This window comes from Delphinapterus leucas, chromosome 17, assembly GCF_059928025.1.
Source record: "Delphinapterus leucas isolate spDelLeu-1000000601 "Yukka" chromosome 17, BTC_Dleu_Yukka2, whole genome shotgun sequence".
Lineage (NCBI taxonomy): Eukaryota > Metazoa > Chordata > Mammalia > Artiodactyla > Monodontidae > Delphinapterus > Delphinapterus leucas.
The window spans coordinates 37,695,764-37,713,652 of NC_143145.1; the positions used below are offsets into that span (position 1 = coordinate 37,695,764).

At 35.7% G+C, this 17,889-nt stretch overlaps 1 protein-coding gene across 14 annotated transcripts in view; it reads right to left on the reverse strand.

Moving 5' to 3' along the window:
* The window catches only part of VPS13B (vacuolar protein sorting 13 homolog B), a 795,150-nt gene that overhangs the window by 56,195 nt on the left and 721,066 nt on the right, over positions 1–17,889 (reverse strand). For all 14 annotated transcript variants that reach the window (XM_089898526.1, XM_089898529.1, XM_089898532.1 and 11 more), the window contains one exon: positions 7,305–7,460. In XM_089898526.1, the coding sequence (XP_089754652.1) occupies positions 7,305–7,460 (156 nt within the window). The remainder of the gene's footprint in view (positions 1–7,304; positions 7,461–17,889) is intronic.

Consider the following 17,889-nt stretch of genomic DNA (forward strand, 5'->3'; position numbering starts at 1 on the left):
TTGGAGAACCATGACTGATACAAAGTATTTTCACAAATTATCTCTTTTATTCTCACAGCAACTGTTCCTGGTGAATTTAAGGTTCCTGCTTTGTCGCAGAAGAATTTGGAGATGAAGTGATAGGTAAGAGGTGGATTTATTTAGAGAGAAACACACTCACAGACAGAGTGTGGGCCATCTCAGAAGGCAAGAGAGCTTCTAAATGTGGCGTGGTTAGTTTTTATAGGCTGGGTAATTTCACGGGCTAATGAGTGGGAGGATTATTCCAACTGTTTTGGGGAAGGGGTGGGAATTTCCAGGAATTGGGCCACCGCCCACTTTTTGACCTTTTATGGTTGGCCTCAGAACTGTCATGGCGCTGGTAGGTGTGTCATTTAGCACGCTAATGTATCACAATGAGTTGTATAATGAGGCTCAAGGTCTACTGGAAGTCGAATCTTCTGCCATCTTGGACCCAGTTGGTTCTAAACAGTCTTTGTCATGTCCTATGGCTATGTCATTCTTTTAAAGGTTGTGCCCTGCCCCCTTCCCTCCTGTTTCACAACCACATAAAACAGGTGCTACAATGACTCCTCATCTTAACAAGGAAAAGAACAGAAGCACAGAGATGGTGAATAACTTTCCTGATGTTACCCAGATGGTCTGGCCCAGAGTCTGTGTTGCTCACCATCCTGACTGTCTGTATCTCATAAAATTAATACCTACTAATTAAGAAAACAGAATATGGTTTGGTACAAGCTAATTGTGGTAATTCCATTACCACAGTTGGTACAAGCTAATTGTGGTAATTCCATTACCTCTTTGCTAATGATTAGTTTAGGGGTGAACATGGAGCTCTGTTTTGGTGAATAATAGAAAAAGGGAAGACTGCTAAAAGGCTCTGGGAAAGATTTTACTCTTTGATAATAAGGGAGACAATTTGAGAAGGGAAAACCCTCGTTTTTTTTTCTGCCATGGAAGATGTTAGGAGAGGATATAACTTTTGTAGCCATCTTGAGGACAGGAAGGCAAATTCAAGAGGACAGCAGAGAAGCAGATACAGTACTGAGTTGCTTAATTAACCAACATCCGAGTCTCCCTTCTTCCTTTTTGTTATGTGAGATAATAAACATAAAATAGGAACAATAATAGTATCTGCCTCCTTAGCTTGCTACGAAGATTAAAAACCCTATTTTGTAACTTCAAGCGGAAAGCATCCTAATTGATAAATTTTCCTATGTCATTAGGAGTACTTTGCAACTATCATTTTAAACAAAACTATTATTCACACACAAAAAATGTGAGCAACTATGAACTATTATTTACCCCAAGCAAATCTGCTAGATTGACAGACCAAAAATTAAAGTTATTGTTGTTTCAACTTGCATTATTCGAATAGTGAGGTTTAGCATTTTCTTAAACATTTATTTTCCAACTATCTACTCCTCTGAATTTTCTTTAGAAGGAACACATCTATAAAAACCAAGCTATGCTTAACTGTTACATTTCCCCTAGATACTCTGGACATTATAATCTCTTAAAACAATATTTTCAAAATAACAAACATGGAAGTCCACTGAAATATGAACACAAGATTTTCTCTAGCATATGTAGACTAGACACTCATGATAAGCCTTATGACGCCATAGCATTGCCCAACTTTGAATAAACAATAGAAAACTCTGAGGCAGTATTTAACTCTGTTCTTATTCCGATGTGTCCAGGCCTGGCAATGTGTGCTCAGTGCTCTTGTTTCAGAACCTTTGGGCCCCACGAGATTTAGGAGAGGATTTGGCTGTCTCTCACAGAAACCACAGAATCTCTGCAACCATCTGGGACTCACTTTGTTTAAAGACAAAGATCCTCTTGGTGGGTTTTTATAGTTTCATTTTGAACCAAAAAGCCTGTTAAATAGGCTTTCAAATTTGATAAAAAGAAAACCCTTAAAAGTGGCCAGGGAGGGAAGGCTACTTAGATGAAGGAAAATCCAAAATGGCTGCTCCTTGGCGTGGGGCTCTTCATGGCTGCCCCCTCGCAGGGTTCAGTGAAAGCCATGCCTGCTTTTCTTCAAAGTGGCAACACTTACAATGCCGTTATTTTGAAAATTATGGTTAGAATTTCAAGATTAATTTATCAGTTGAAGACAGCTACTTAATTTTTTTTAATGTAGGGTTTCTCTTTAATGCACATTTCCAGGTTTCACACTAATTCCCCTCTTTCCCCAAAGCCACAAAGATGTGTATTGAAGATTTCCACATATGATTTTACTTAGCAGGTTTCAGAACTCTTATTAGATCAGTGCCAAGAAGAATAGCGATATTAAAGAATAACTCCAGAGCACCAGATGCACTGGAAAATGATATCTTAACCATGATTAAAAGTGTATGTATAAAGATACAAATATATATACATACATTCATATGTACATTTAGGTTTTTAGAGTGGTAAAGCTTTCCTCAATGAAGGGATGGAAAACACGGAAGCAAATACATGTGCATGAGTAGTGGTATAATGTACAAAGTCCCTGAGAAATTTTATGTGTGGTCAATTTTCACTGAATTGGGGAAATGAGAGGGGTGCAGGAAAGGCAGGGTACAAGGTAACCAAACGTCACTGTTCAAGCAAGCTTTAGCCAATTCTCCATTGTCCCGTGGTGTATTAATGCAGTTAAGGTATATCAGAGAGCTACACACACTCTCCTCCCCAAATGGGGCTTCATAATTAGGCAGCTGTGGTTTATTGCAAATTTCCAGGCCCAGGTGGGGTAGCAGGAAAGAAGCGAAGATGTGAGGGAGGCAGGAATCTACGAAGCTCTTCTGGAAGCTTGGTTCCTATCTTCCTAACCTGGCCAACTGAGGAAATCCTGTCTGATGTACTTTAACTAGCGCTAATCTGAATGTTAGTTAGTCTACCCTGACAATAAAAAAAAATCCAATTTAAAAAGAAATAATACATTTTTGCATGTGTGTGTGTGTGTGAGAGAGAGAGAGAGAGAGAGAGAGAGAGAGACAGAAAGAGAGAGACAGACAGAGAGGGGGAAAGAGACAGAGAGGGAGGGAGAGAGGGTAAAGGCAGAAAAACACTGACTAGAAAGGTTTTTTACAATGTTGACACATGCAACAGTTGGTTTGAGGTTGGCATGGTGGTCTGCTGAACCTCGTATTACCTGGGTTCAGTATAACCCACTTTCCATTTGCTTCATTCTAGGTTAAACGAATTGCTGTTTCTGTGTTCTAATTTTCCCCGCTCTGCTAAGTTTTTTTTTTTTTAATTTTTATTCATTTATTTATTTTATTCGACAGGTCCTTATTAGTTATCTATTTTATACATATTAGTGTATACATGTCAATCCCAATCTCCCAGTTCATCCCCCCCACCTCCCACTGCTTTCCCCCCTTGGTGTCCATACTCTGCTAAGTTTTTTTAATGGCCCCAATATAGAGCTCAATCTCATTTGACGATGACAAGAAATGCTACAACTCAAAATATAGTTATATGTGTATATACCTTCCATGATAGTGGGAATGTAAAATGGACTTTCCTAGCTCCTGTGGGAGAAGAAGACACTTCCTCTCAAAAAGGTAAATGCAATGCAACAGCTGGTTATGCTTCCATTATTGGCTCTCCAAAGATTCCTTTCCTATTTGGCTAGATTTGACTTTTTTTTTTTAAGAGTATTTATTATAAATGAGGTAGAAGCAGAGAAAAGCGTGAGAGGCATTCCCCACGGAAAAGGATTATTAACATTTACCAGTACAAATAACATTTGGAAAAGTTCTGAAATGTGATTTGGCACCAGAAGCCTTAAAATCTGTATATTTGACATTAACAGAGAGAGTGATTAAAAGAACTACTTAACTTTCAATGTATGGAAATTTTTTTTAGTTCTGATTTGAACCCCTCATAAATATTTAAGATTTAAAAAATGCTAATGGTTTGAAAAACTCAGGAAATCAGCAGAAGTTTTAGAACAAATATATATTTAATTATTTAAAAGATTAGTGTAGCCCCAACAAGACTCTGCTAAGACAAAACGATGAATTTTGTCTGAGGAATAAAGTACATCTTTTTAATTTGGGAATGTGCATCAAGCACCACAAACACATTCATATCCTTTGCGCAGGTAACTAAATTTTATAGCAATTTATTTTAAGGACAGACTCAGAAATTTGGACATATATTTATACACAAAGATATTTATTTAAGGATCTATTATAGTAACCAATTGGAAATGAACTAAATGTCCAACAACAAGGAAGTGTCTACATGGGGTTAGATATACCATATGGTAAATCACTATGCAACCATTAAAGGGATAACTTCAGGAATTTTCAATAACATGAGAAAATAAGCATTATATAATGTTAAGGGAAAAAAACAAGTTGAAAAACTGTAATTACAATCAGAGTTCAAGTTGGTTAAAAGGTATCTGCATAGAAAAAAAGAGCAGAAAAAATACACCAAAGTAATAATAGAATATATTTTTTGGTTGGTAGATTTATGGGTAATTTTAGTTTTCTTCATTAGGCTTTTCTGTGTTTCCAGATATACTTTATAATAGTTAACATAAAAATAACACTGTGAACTAGTATTTCTTGGGTGCTTTCTTTTACAAAAGGGATATGAAGCATAGAAAGGTTAAGAAATGTGCCTAAGGTCATATAGGTAATAAGTACTAGGACTGAGAAATCTTTTCCAATCAGAAAAAAAGTAGCTAAAGTTTTGTGAGAATTTAAAAAAAAATGTGTTTTTCATGACCAACTTTTTGGGCTTATGATATACTGTTGCAATAGTATCTGCTCAGGTACATTGCATGTATCAATTTATCCCTGAAATTTAATATCATTTCGTGAAAGTAGATAAATCTATGGCAAGAATGAGGCATTAATACAGCAACACAAAAAAGTCCAACCAGCATTACTTATGCCTGGGAATAGTTCATTATTTTAATTGTAGCTAAAATTTACTGGATTATGACAATGGGCCAGGCACTGTTGTAAGCACTGTACATAAACAAACTCATTTAATTCTCATACTTAGTTCATGAGGGAAAGCACTATTATTACTATTCCCATTTTAGAAAAGTGATTCACAAAGGTTAGATAACTTGCTGATGATCACGCAGCTAGCCAGGTTGCCTGTGATCTTAACTACCAAGGACATTCCTTGAAAAGATTTCTCCACGGAAGGACCCTGCCTTTCCACTGACTGTTAAATGTTCTAGCAACCACATGCCAGAGACTTGAATGAATTGGGAAACTTCAGACCAGAGCTGTGGTGGTCAAAGCACCCGAGAACTTGTTAGAAATACAAATTATCATGCTATACCCAAGACCTGTTGAATCTGGAACTCTGGGGGTGGGACCCAGCAATCTGTGTTTTAAGTCCTCCAGGGGATTCTGATATATACTCAAGTTTGAAAACCACTAGCCTAGAGGGAAAGAAACTAAGGGGAAATATTCTACCTTCTCTCATGTTTTTGGAGGGCTGTAACATAGAGGAGAGGTAACGAGTTGTGTGCTTTTTGCATATGCCTCACAAGTTCTGAGGAATGGTAAAAACTGGCTGAATGGTGACAGATTTTGGCTCAAAATTAGGAAAGAATTTCATTAACAGCTGGAAGTAACCAACAATGGGAAGGGCTGATGTGTGAGAGAATGAGACTCTCATCGTTTGGAGTATTCAAACAGATGCTGTATGACCTTTTCTCAGGCATGCTGGTGAATGGGAAGGTAGACGAGGCATTCTTGAGAGACCATGAGTGACAGAATCAGAAAACCAGTGTGTATTGGGCAGATATTTGTTGAGAGCATATCCATGTAAGAGAGCTCTAAGGGCAGATAGGAGAGACACTTCTTGTTCTTATGACTTTCCAGCTCAAAGCCCACACTAGCCACACTGGTCCCCTCATGAGTCCTTGGGTAAGACACATTTGTCCCATATTTGTATCTTTATTTATCCTATACTGCTGACCTGGAATGCCCTCTCTTAATCTAAATTCGACATGTTTTGTAAAGCCCAGCTCAAGTCAAATCTTCTTAGTGAAACCTCTCAATTCCTTTCACACTCAGTGTCAGTCGTACACATTCTTGGGTTTATGTAAATTTACATTTTAAGAGCAAAGATTTTGTTACATACTTAGTGTCTTTCATTTTTCTCTGTTCTACAGGAGGCAATCAACAAATACTTGGAGGAATGGTCAGTTGACTGGGAAGGCTCTCCCATGCTTCTTGTCTGAGACTAGCGGTTTCTTTTCACTTCTGCTGCCCACAATAATGAGAACATGAAGTCCAGCTCCCTGATTAGGTGCAGGCCAAGAATGTATATGGTATAGGTCCTACTGTTCACCTCACCAGTTGCTTCCTGCCTGCCCCCGGCATACAGCAATGGAGTAGCCCCAGGTGCTCAATATGGAAAGCTCCCTTTTTGCTTTTCTAGGGACTGAGTGCTGTCTCTATCACGTCTTCAGTTCACATAAGCTCTGGATAGACTGTTACAATCCAGATGCAGATGTATATGTTAAAACTCTTATGACAAATCCAGTTATTATGTGTGCAGTGAAGCCAGTTTTCAGATTTTAATACTTCCTTTTTTTCTTTCTACTCTTGTCATATGCTCCATGCTTGAAAAACATCTTTTAAAAACCACATTTTCACATCTTAAGAACACAAAAAAGTGTCAGATACTTTTTTTCCCCCTTTGCAGTCTTAGAACTTCAAAAACAGCCAAAAGGAAGTTTTATAAAATATATAAAAATATGTGCTGAGAGCTGAAGTTTTATATGCCAAGAGTTAGACTGCAGTGAATTTTTACTGCAGTTAATATTAACTCCTAGGAAAAGAAAGCTTGCTGGAGACCCACCAGGCCCACTCTGTCATGGGAAAGAATCACAAGACTTTCGCACAGGTTATTCTTACATGTATGAGAGTCAACTCCTGGTTATCCACTGTTGGATTATCCAGAGTCCCCACCATCCCTGACTTCTTTTCCTTCTCAGTAAAGATGCTTTGGCCATTTCACAGCTCATTAGCACCTCCACCAGAAGGTAGGTGGTGACAGGGAGAAGAGGTGAAATGAAAATCAGTAGTTTACTGCTTGTTAGCAGCTCTTGTAAAAGACATGGGACAAGGGGTATGAAGCCATCATCATCCTCAGGAACATCAGAAAGAACTTATTAAGTGCTCGTGTGCATGGTAGGAGTAGGCATAGCTGGGCATGGCAGTGTGATTTTTTTTAATTGATATTTTCATTTCTTTAAGTTTCCCTTCCATTAATTACATCAAATGATTAAGAGTTGTCTGGGCCATGAACACAAAGAAACTTACCTGTTTTTGTACTCCACTGAGTTGCTGAACCTTGATGATCAGTGAAGCAGTTCGACCCTTGTACTGAATAGTTCTAATAAAAGTCCCAGCATGGTCCACACTGAAGGGCTCTGACCAACGCCAATTGCCCCAGCCTTCAATACAGATGTGTAACAGCTGGGGAGAAAAACAACACTCGTCATAATGCCAAAAGTGCCAACAAAAACTAGCCCTAAAATGAAAGTCTCATTGCTGGAAAACCTTCCTATCTGTAATATTTAGCATCTGTTTTCTTTCTAACCTGCATTATTCATCCACTTCCAGCTTATTCAACCAGGCTAAGAATAGCAAATATGCCACATAGAGTCAATGTGGTTTTCCAGATCACATTTTAAACCTTCTTAAAAATAACTGTCCTATCAAATGGTAAAAGGCCTGTTGAACATTTGAGGAAAGACCATTTCATTCATCTGGAGGACAAGAAGGCTGAAATGTGAGATCAAAGAATCGTGGTCTTGGCTGATAGTTTATTCCTTCTTCTGGCTAGACAGTAATTAAAGCTAAATTTGGTTTGTAGCATTATTTTTGACCCTAAATTGCCATTCCTTAGTTTTTCTTTTGATTAAGAACAAAACAGAAATTTGAAGATGCAGTTCATTTAATACAGTCTACTTATGAGATCACATATATCAAATTAGAAATACCTTTAACATTTTGAATGTGTGAGAAGATGTCTCTGTTCTACTTTTTCTAGCATGTATTTATTGTTAACTTTTACCAGTTGAGTCTCCTGATCCACATTCATATTTATTAATGCAGTATTGCCACTTTTGGTAATATTTAGATTTCTTTCATGGTCATCAAATATTTTCTATTTCTACTCCTACCCACTAACTGCAATTAAGCATTCCAAACTTAATTCCACTAACTGAACAAGTATTCTAAAACAACAATAATGCCTGCTTCTTTAGGATACATATTTAAATGAAAACAAACAATGTTCTATATGATTACTAAGTATAAGGAAATAAAACTGACATTTTAGGAAAAAGATTTAGATATACAAACTTAACATTTTCCTTCATATAATATATAATTTTTTAAAAGAGCTAACCAAAGGCTAATCATTTTCCAAATTAACAGAATGAATAAAACTTTGAAAATATTATGTAAGAGCTATCATAATAGGCTCTTAAAATAAATACATTAAGGACTTACATGGGAATTGCCATAACAATAGAAGTTTTTTGATGGAAACATTATTTTTTAGTTTTAGCTTTGGGAGGAACCCTTATAAAGTGCTTTAATTTGAAAATTTCCTAGGGTCACTGGTCATCACAATGTGATTTTTTTGGTGGAAAACTGAGAGGGTTTTTTTGTTTTTAAATATCTTAAAATATTAAAAAAACTCTATCTCACCTCCCTGCTTTTAATATGGCCCCACTCCAGTTCGTCCTCCATAACATCGCCAGTGATCCTGTGAAATCAAAAGGCTACCACTCAGATGACTTCTAAAAAAGAAGTCTAACAGCTAAAAAAGGAAAAAAAAAATTCCTGGACAGCAAATAAAATACCTTTAGGGAAAATGTGATTTTATATACATTCTTCAACATAAAAGTACCAGAGTATCTTTGATGTTTAAATATTAGTTACAGAAAAAAACAAAAGAAAAACAATAGTGGTGTTTGGAACCATTTCAGTTTTTTGTAGCAGCAACTGGGAATAAAGCTCAGGGTACACACAAAACTAAAAGAAACAAAGAAAGTTGTTTTCTTTGGAGAGACTAGTAGCTGGAAATGACAAAAAAATAATGAGGTAAGGTACTTAAGGTCAAGCTCAGCTGTATTTTTCTTGAAAATTCCACAGCCTCTAAAGAAAGTTTTAATGTACACAATGTAATTTTAATTGAGGAGTGTTCACATTTGCATCTGAGCTCAGTTTTAGGTAGCTCACTCTGTGTACACAGCTTTTAATGACTGAATGTCACCAAGGAGTATGCTGGCAGGTTTTGCTTCGCAGCTATTTGTTCTCAAAATGTTGGCACATATATTTTCTTTGAATTATGAAAATTCAGATACATTTGGAATTAGTTCACACAGAAAAGTTAAGTGGGAGAAAAACATGACGTTTCTCCCCACACGCATGACCAACAGAATATTTGTAATGTTTGGCTTACAGTTAAAAAGCATCTAAATATCATTGGCAATTATATATATATAGTTTAATAAGAAAGGAATGACATTCCTTGGAGAGAAAATCTACAAATAGGAATTCAGGAGGCCTAGTGGTACTTCAGTCCTCCTTCCCATGGTGTAAGTGATTTGGGCACTAGACAGGGGTGCTCAGATATGCCTGGACATCAAGTGAGGGTGGGAAGTTCTGTTCCTGTTGGACCAACCTGCTCTATTTCACTGCTATGGGTACTGAAAAGTCTCCATTTAATAAAAAATACTCATATACCTGTTTTTATTTCTATACTGAAGAAACTATAAAATCAGGCATAAAAATGTGAAATTTGTGTTAGATTGCCTAATCCTAATGAGACTTCTTTCTATTATTCATCCAATACAGTTTTATTATTCAGATACTATAAGGAAGGCAATATGCTAAGAACTATAGAGGAAATAAAGAGAAGAGCTTTGGTCTTTGTCCCACAAGGAGCTTAAGATTTTACAGGGAAAATAAGGCATGCATAACTAATCAACAAGAGGCATTATGAGAGAAGTCTAGAGAAGAGAGGGCTTGTTTAGGCTGCTGTGACTGGGAGAGCTTCCTGAAGCATTTGGGTCTCAGAGTTTGGGTAGGATTTCAACTAGTAAGGATGACAGTCATTTCTGGGCCAAGGGGACAATCTGAGAGGTGAAGCCAGAAGGTTTGCTTGGGGCAAAGTTAATAGTCTCAACTGGTTGGAGAAAAGGGAACATGTAAAGAAGAGTTAGGGATAAGGTCAGATAAGTAGATCTAGATTGTGGCCAACACTGATGATTTACTAAGCTAAGGAATTTGTGCTTTATTCAGGCATTAGCGTTCTGTATAGATGAGCAATGTGTTGAAAGGATGGTGAGAGCAGAGTGTGGAGGTCAGGACAACTGCAACAGAATGAGAAACAGGAGCAAGGAAGCAATGGGCTTAGCAAAATATTACTATCCATTCTGCCCGGAGTCCAAGATATCTTTAATATTCTCTTATCAATTTGGAAATTTTCTTTCCCCTTTTTTCTATTAAGTTTCCCTTACGGACTCACTTCCTTCACCACCTTTTCCATTCAGGCTTTTCACTCTCTGTGGCCTACTTAGCTAGTGTCTAATATTTTCCATTGTGGGGGAAAAACAAAGTCAAATACGAACCACTCTTGTTTGAACTTCTCAATGGGAACTGAAACTAAGTATAAGGCAGGTTGTACAGTAGCCACACTCAATGGAAGGTCTCAAGGGGCTACATTAATTTTTTTCTAGCAGACCCTCCCACTCCAGGGCTGCATTGGCAGCAAGATTAAATTCCACTGAAGACCTCAAATGGGAGCATAGAACTTTCCACTCATTTTTTTGAATAAAAAATAAAACTTAAACTGAATTACTGATCAGGGGCTTGGGGATCAGCTCTCAGGACCACCCACAGGTACATCCAAGGGAGAATTCCTGAATCGACAGATTACAGAGGAAAGAAAAACAAGATGAAATCTAGGATAATAGGGTACACCAAGGAAGAGAAACAGAGAGGGGATGGTTAAGAAAAATTTTCAAATTGTATCTTAAATATAAATGAAGGTACTAGATACTTTTCTGTGAACTTTACTTCACTATTTATTTTAAAATTGTTATCAAGATGATTTCTACTTAATCAGAAATTGAAAGTTTGTCTTCAGAGTCACTTGTATATTTTTTGCATTTTACAGTAACTTACTGTACAGTAGTAATATGTAATGTTCTAAAAAGAAACTGAAAATTACATAACTTCAAAATATTTCTCCAGGGACTTCCCTGGTGGTGCAGTGGTTAAGACTCCATGCTCCCAAGGCAGGGGACCTGGGTTCAATCCCTGGTCAGGGAAGTAGATCCCATATGCATGCCACAACTAAGAGTTCACATGCCACAACTAAGGAGCCCGCATGTCACACTAAGGAGCCCGCCTGCCGCAACTAAGGAGCCCACCTGCTGCAACTAAGGAGCCCGCCTGCCGCAACTAAGGAGTCAGTGAGCTGCAACTAAGAAGCCCACCTGCTGCAACTAAGACCCGGTGCAACCAAATAAGTAAATAAATAAATATTAAAAAAAAATTTCCCTAATCCATTGTATTCTCTGTAGAAATTTTAGGACTTCTAAAAAATTAATGTGAAATGCAAGTGAAATAAGCTACTGAATACATATATATATATATATAAAATAAACATATAGTATATAATGTATATTTATATATATATTAAAGCTTAAGCATCATATTTGTTTTTTAAACTTCTAAACTCATATCTATATCCCAAGAGCTTAGTGCATTGTAGGCATTCAATAAAATATTTGTTGAATAAGTGACTCAGGATTATTGAAAAATAACCCAAAGTAGATATTCAAAACTTTTAGTGGCAATATTTGTGCATAAAATAATATCATAAAATGAGAATCAAATCAAAATATTCAGAAAGTTCCTCTTTTGAATGACCTTTCAATACGGGAGATTTGCTTTATGTGGATAACAATAGTAGATTAAAATATAAATCAATGCAATCCCTCAGATCTATAATTCAGACATTGCAATATTGATATTAAAGCATAAAGTAGAGCCCAAATGATACACTAGATGAGCATCACGGGGGAAAATTAAGTTAAAATATTAAAACATTCTTGTCTATCTAAAATAATATCTGAAAAGCTACAGATCAAATTAAACAGATCAGTGTTAAACTGCTTGTTTGGAATGCATAAGTCGAACTGATAGTACATTTCACACCAATAAACTAACACGAAAGCAAAATAAAATATGTTGCTCATTATTCCTTTTTTTAAGGCAGTTGAATTTCAGGATGTTCAGAGTATCTGAAATAATGCTGAAAGCCAGGTAGAAAAATGTCTAGATAATTGCTAATGCTTGGTGTCACTCTGATTCAATATTGGAACTCTTAGGACCCTATATATCCTTTTACTTTTATAGAGCACAACCTAAAAGAATGATAAAGTAGAAATAAGTCAAATTGAATTATTTTCTAGTGGATAGCTTGGACTCTTTGATGCAGTGTATTTTGGAGGAAAGAGGAGAAAGAAAAAGGAAGCTTTCTAAATCAACCTTTCAGGAGGTGATATAAGTCACTGTTATCCCACAAGTATCATGACACAAAATATGAGGGCTTGTAGGTTTTCTCTCAAGATTGTTTGAATTAAATGAAGGCTACAGATCAGCATAAAACAACCTCTTACAAAAGAAGGGAAACCTGGCACACTCACAAAATGTTGGTTAGAATGAAAATTGTAGCTGGAGGGTAATCCTTGTATCAAAAATCTAAGTTTCAGATACTCACTGGGCTCATCAATTCTAAACAGGAATTTATCCTGATATAATAATTATACATATGTGCAAAGATTTACCTAGATGTAGGTTTATTCCAGAATTGTTTTAATAATGAAAATTTGGCATTACTAGGAAATTAGTCAAATGAAATATAGTAAAAACAATAATAGCTATCAGTTGTTAGACACACACTACGTGTCAAGCAGTGGGCTGCTTTTTATATATTTTCTTATTAATTCCTTAAAACAATCTTATGTGGCAGTTGATTTTGTTTTATTTTATGGATGAAAAAGCAAGCTGAGTTACAGAGAGGCTGTGTGACCTCCCCAGGGCCACAGTGCTGAAGAGGGCCAGGTATAAGATTTGAACTGAGGTGTGCTTACTCAGAACCTCTCTTATACTTAGGATCCTCTCAAGCCATTGAGAAAAACTCACAGAATGAAAAAACGTGAACAATATTACTTAGCCAAAGATTAACCAGAAAAGGAGCACATTACAAAAAGATAGGTGCAGTATACATCCCATTTTTGTAAAACGAACAAAAAGTATATATTCCTATTCCTAAGGGAGAAAATGGCTAGAAATATACCAGAATGCTAATAGTGGTTATCTTGGGGTTGTGGGGTTATGGGTTTTAAGTTTCCTTTTTGTGTGTGTTTTTGTGTGCTTTTACGTAATTTCCACATTTCATACTATAAATATGTATTACTTTGCAATCAGATAAAAATTAATGTTATTAAAATGAAAAAAAAGTCTAATAGAAAGCATACAGAGCCTGCATTTCAAGTAAAAAGAAATTAGACATTTTTATTTTAAAAACTCAAATTCAGCTTCCTGCATGAAGTTTCCCCATTTGTCCTAGTCAGCTTTGCCATTTGCTCTGTTGGCACTTTGCTAAAAGGGTGACATGGGCCTCAGTTTATCTCTGAGGCCTCCACCACTGGCTCCTCACACAGGGTCTGACTTGCTGTATACTTACTCGCTTGATTCTTGGAGCAGTTTAATGTAATAATTTGAGGGTTCTTTCCCCTAGGGCAATAGTTTTTTTTCTTTCCCATTTAGCAAATATTCTTAGGATCTACATCTATTAAATGTTCACCAGAAGCCAACTAACTGTACTATACATGGTGGAGATAAAGACAAATGAGACACACACACCAAAAATTCTCACAATATAGTGGGAGAGATATTTCACCAGAAAAAGTATAGTGCAAAAATTCATGAGAGGAAGGAAAAAATTGTTGTAGGACTCCAGAGGTATTATGCTTGGGGAAATTAAAAGATTGGCCAGAGACTGACATATTTTACTTACCCAAAGAAATAACATGAAAAAAAGACATATTGAAATAGAATAAAAGATATACAGGACTGTTACTTCTGATAAACGAAAGCAGGTGACAACCTAACTTGGAGTGGTTCTTTCTGTACAAAATTGATGTCTAAAAACCACATTGATTGCATCACAACCATGACAAGTCATAAAAGTAGCAAACTACGGCTTCAAACCTTTGTGCAAACAACTTGTCAATGTAATTTGGAAAATTAACTTTATATTATGAACTCATCAGCTTACACTCCTCTAACAGCTTTGACGATAACCCAAACGGAACCATTGAATTTTGATCCTGGAAAAGAAAGAGGCATACTCGAACAAAAAATCATTGTTTCAGGAGGTCACATCTTGCTCTCAGGCAACCAAGAGGCATGTGTGAAGATTCCTGGGGATGGAGGAGAGTTGAGGGTTAGGGAGAAGACCTGCCTGAGAGAGAGTGGTACAGAAAGCGAGGATGAAGAGGCAGTGAACTCTTAGGTCAGGAACTGCCACTGACCCTCAGAGCATCCGTCATCAATAAACACGAGGGATTAAAGCATTAAAGGCACTGAAACACAGTAACTGATAGTTGTTGGGCTGTTTGAAATAATGCTATTAACTATCTCCCTGGTCTTTCTATATCTAGTCTTAAATAGTAAATAATTTCTTTATTTCTTTATTTCTTTTACCACTCTATTTTATGAATGGTCATCACAAGACAAACACAGATGAAGAAAGAGTCAGGAAAAAAGTAAAAAAGCAGTAGTTGTGAATGAGGGAAACTGTAGCTTTTTATGACTTTTGACAATTCAGGATAACAGAGAAGCATGGGAGGATGTAGAAGCTTTCACCTCTGTATAGTTGAGAATATTAGGAAATGCCAGCTGGAAAATGGGAAGTGGAATAGGAACTGACTTTATTATCTGGCCCTGTAGCTGGAGATATGAGAATAAAAATCCCACCATTCCTCAAATGATAATATAGTATAACCAAGGGCAATTCATATGATACAACCATTAATAAATAGCAAAAGTGACATGAAAATAAGCCATGAGACCTATGAAAAGATACTGCGAAGCAAAGGAAAAAGCATATCATCTTAGAAAATAAGGGGAAGAGACTAGTTAATATAAATACCCAGGTGCAGAATTCAGGGGAGAGAAATCAGGAAAGGTTTTGGTTTTCTCTAAAGTATGCAAAAATACATGATTTCTATAAAACTGTAGAAAAATACTGAGAGGAAAGAAGAGTCTAGTATAAATAGAAAACAGCCTGAAGTTAAAAAAACTAGATGATATGAAAAGGAAATTAGATAAGAAATAAATGCAAGGAAACAAAGAATGCATTTGCAGAATAACAATCTACACTGATGCAAGTAGAGCAAGTATGAATAATTACTATGGAAGGACAACTTGAAAATCTTTATAATTGTGCAGAGCAAAAAGACAAATAGATGAAGAAATACGAGAGAAAATGTCATAGGTATGAAAGAAAAATGATGTATATAATTATAAAGAAAGAAATAATGCTATTCATATATCTATTAATCTTCATGTTTTTAAAACAGTATGTGTTACTTCATCATGCAGTTTATGATAAATCAATTGAATTTCCATGAGTAAATAGGATGTCAAATGGCCCACATCTAGCAAACATTAAGGCTTAATCAATGTTTCAGTGTATCTATAATCAAGTCATAGAAACTTTTTAAAAATGATTTCTCATAAATAACTACAATCTGTATTCCAGAATTTATTTATGGTTTTTCATTGTTCAGACATTAGTCTCTGTTCAATCTGTTACGGACATTTACATACTTAAGAGAAAAATAAGTTAAAAAAAGAAGAAAAAGTAGGGTGAAGAGTAGTGGCACTTTTAATTTATACATTATCTACAAGACAATAGGATGCTTAATGGGTATTCTTTGCTAAAAAGTTATCTAAATTGAAATTATCTAAATTAGGGAAAAATAATTTACCTCACAACCTCACAATTTTTTTTTGCAAAAAAGATTTAATAAGCAAATTCTCTCTATGTTAAAATATAATTTCACGCATAACTTTTTTGGAACATATTAATCATGAAATCAGATATAAATGCACATAGTAAAAAAAAAAAGGTCATTTCAACATTACACATATCTATTGTTTTCATGTTTCTAAAGGGTATGGGCTTCCCTATATTGAAATGATATATGACTGATAAAACATGAGCTGTGACACTAATAACTGCCTTAAGTCCAAAACTGTGTGATAATCTTTGAGGCTGTTCATCCTTAATGCTACCATAAGGGGTTGAAAAGTAAAAATTCAGAGAAATTTGATATGTATGCTTATGAGTGTGTACAGAAGAGGATAGTCTGTCTATAAAATATGAAATAATTCACATTTCCTTTTTAAATAATTAGATAAAATAAATACAAACATTAACTGCTTAATTGAGTGGCACTAACAGCCAGGAGATTTGGGTGCTGTGTAGACACTCTCTCTTGACAGAATGATAGTCATGCTCTTGGTTAGACCCAAGTCTTCAGTGGAAGAGATAAGGGTATGTTGGATGGAAGTAATAAAGGATACTGTAGGTAAGCTGAGAAATGGAAGCCAATAAGATAAGAAACTGGAGATACTGTTTGATATTCAGACCTGGATAAATGTTCTGAGTTTGTGAGCCAAATTGTCAGCTTTTGTTTGTTTGAAAATCAATTTTGACTAAATACAAATATAAACCATAGAGAAACCTAACCAAAGTTTGAATAAAAATTTTCTTTTAAATTGTTCTTTTAAAATGTTCATCCATCATTTAGCAAAATTTAGTTTAATGTAAAATAGAAGACATTGCCAACATGTGTCCTAAGAGAAGATCAAGTAGTTCTATGCAATCTGTAATTTATTTTTAGTCATCATGGCCATTTAGACAATTATAATTGTTATCCCTAATTTTTAATTAGAAAAAAAAGTCAACAGATGGATATAAAAGAAATCCAAAAATTTTACAGTTATTTATTTTCATTTAACTAAACTGCCTTGCCATACTAAGAAAACATTTTCATAAAGGTTAAATAAAGTATTTCATGGCAACCGCTGCTTCTTAGTGCCTGTATAACAAGAAACATGAGCCAGCCAAAGTTGTGCAAGTTGGTTTTCTTTCCCAGTAAGGGAATGTGGTATCTAAGACCTTGTCCTAACTCATTTTATCCCCAAGTGTAAGTCAAGCAAGTCAAATATGAACTAATGCCTGAAGGGAAGTCCCTGACTCCAAAAGTATGGATTATTTCACATTTATCTTAAAATCTGCTCTCAGAGTTCTTAAAATTCACTAACTTGGCAAGTCAGGAATTATCATGAGAAATGAAATAATTTCATAACTATGAAGTCATCCAACATTCCATGCATCTGACACTCATTGGGCTTGGCCATGTCTTGGGCATTATTCTGACCTTTAGATAATAAGCTCTTCAATATCCTGTTCAGCATGGAAAGAATTAAAAAGTGCCACAGTATAATAGGTATGCCATTGTCTTTAATAGAGTTAATGCTTTTGTTACACAGACTTGTGGTAACAGATTATGATTAAACACAATCACATTCTGTACGCTGAAGTCTTTATAACATTCTTAATCAGTATTTCCCATTACTTAAAAATGGCAAAATACCATGCTTTAATGGTCCAGCTGTACTCCCTTTCTCCAAGCACTCTGTATTAAAATTCACATTTAAAATTAGTTCAGTCAAGGACCTTTATGTTTAGACATCAAGAATTCACATTTGCAGAGCACTAGCTTGTGAAAAGCCTTTGAGT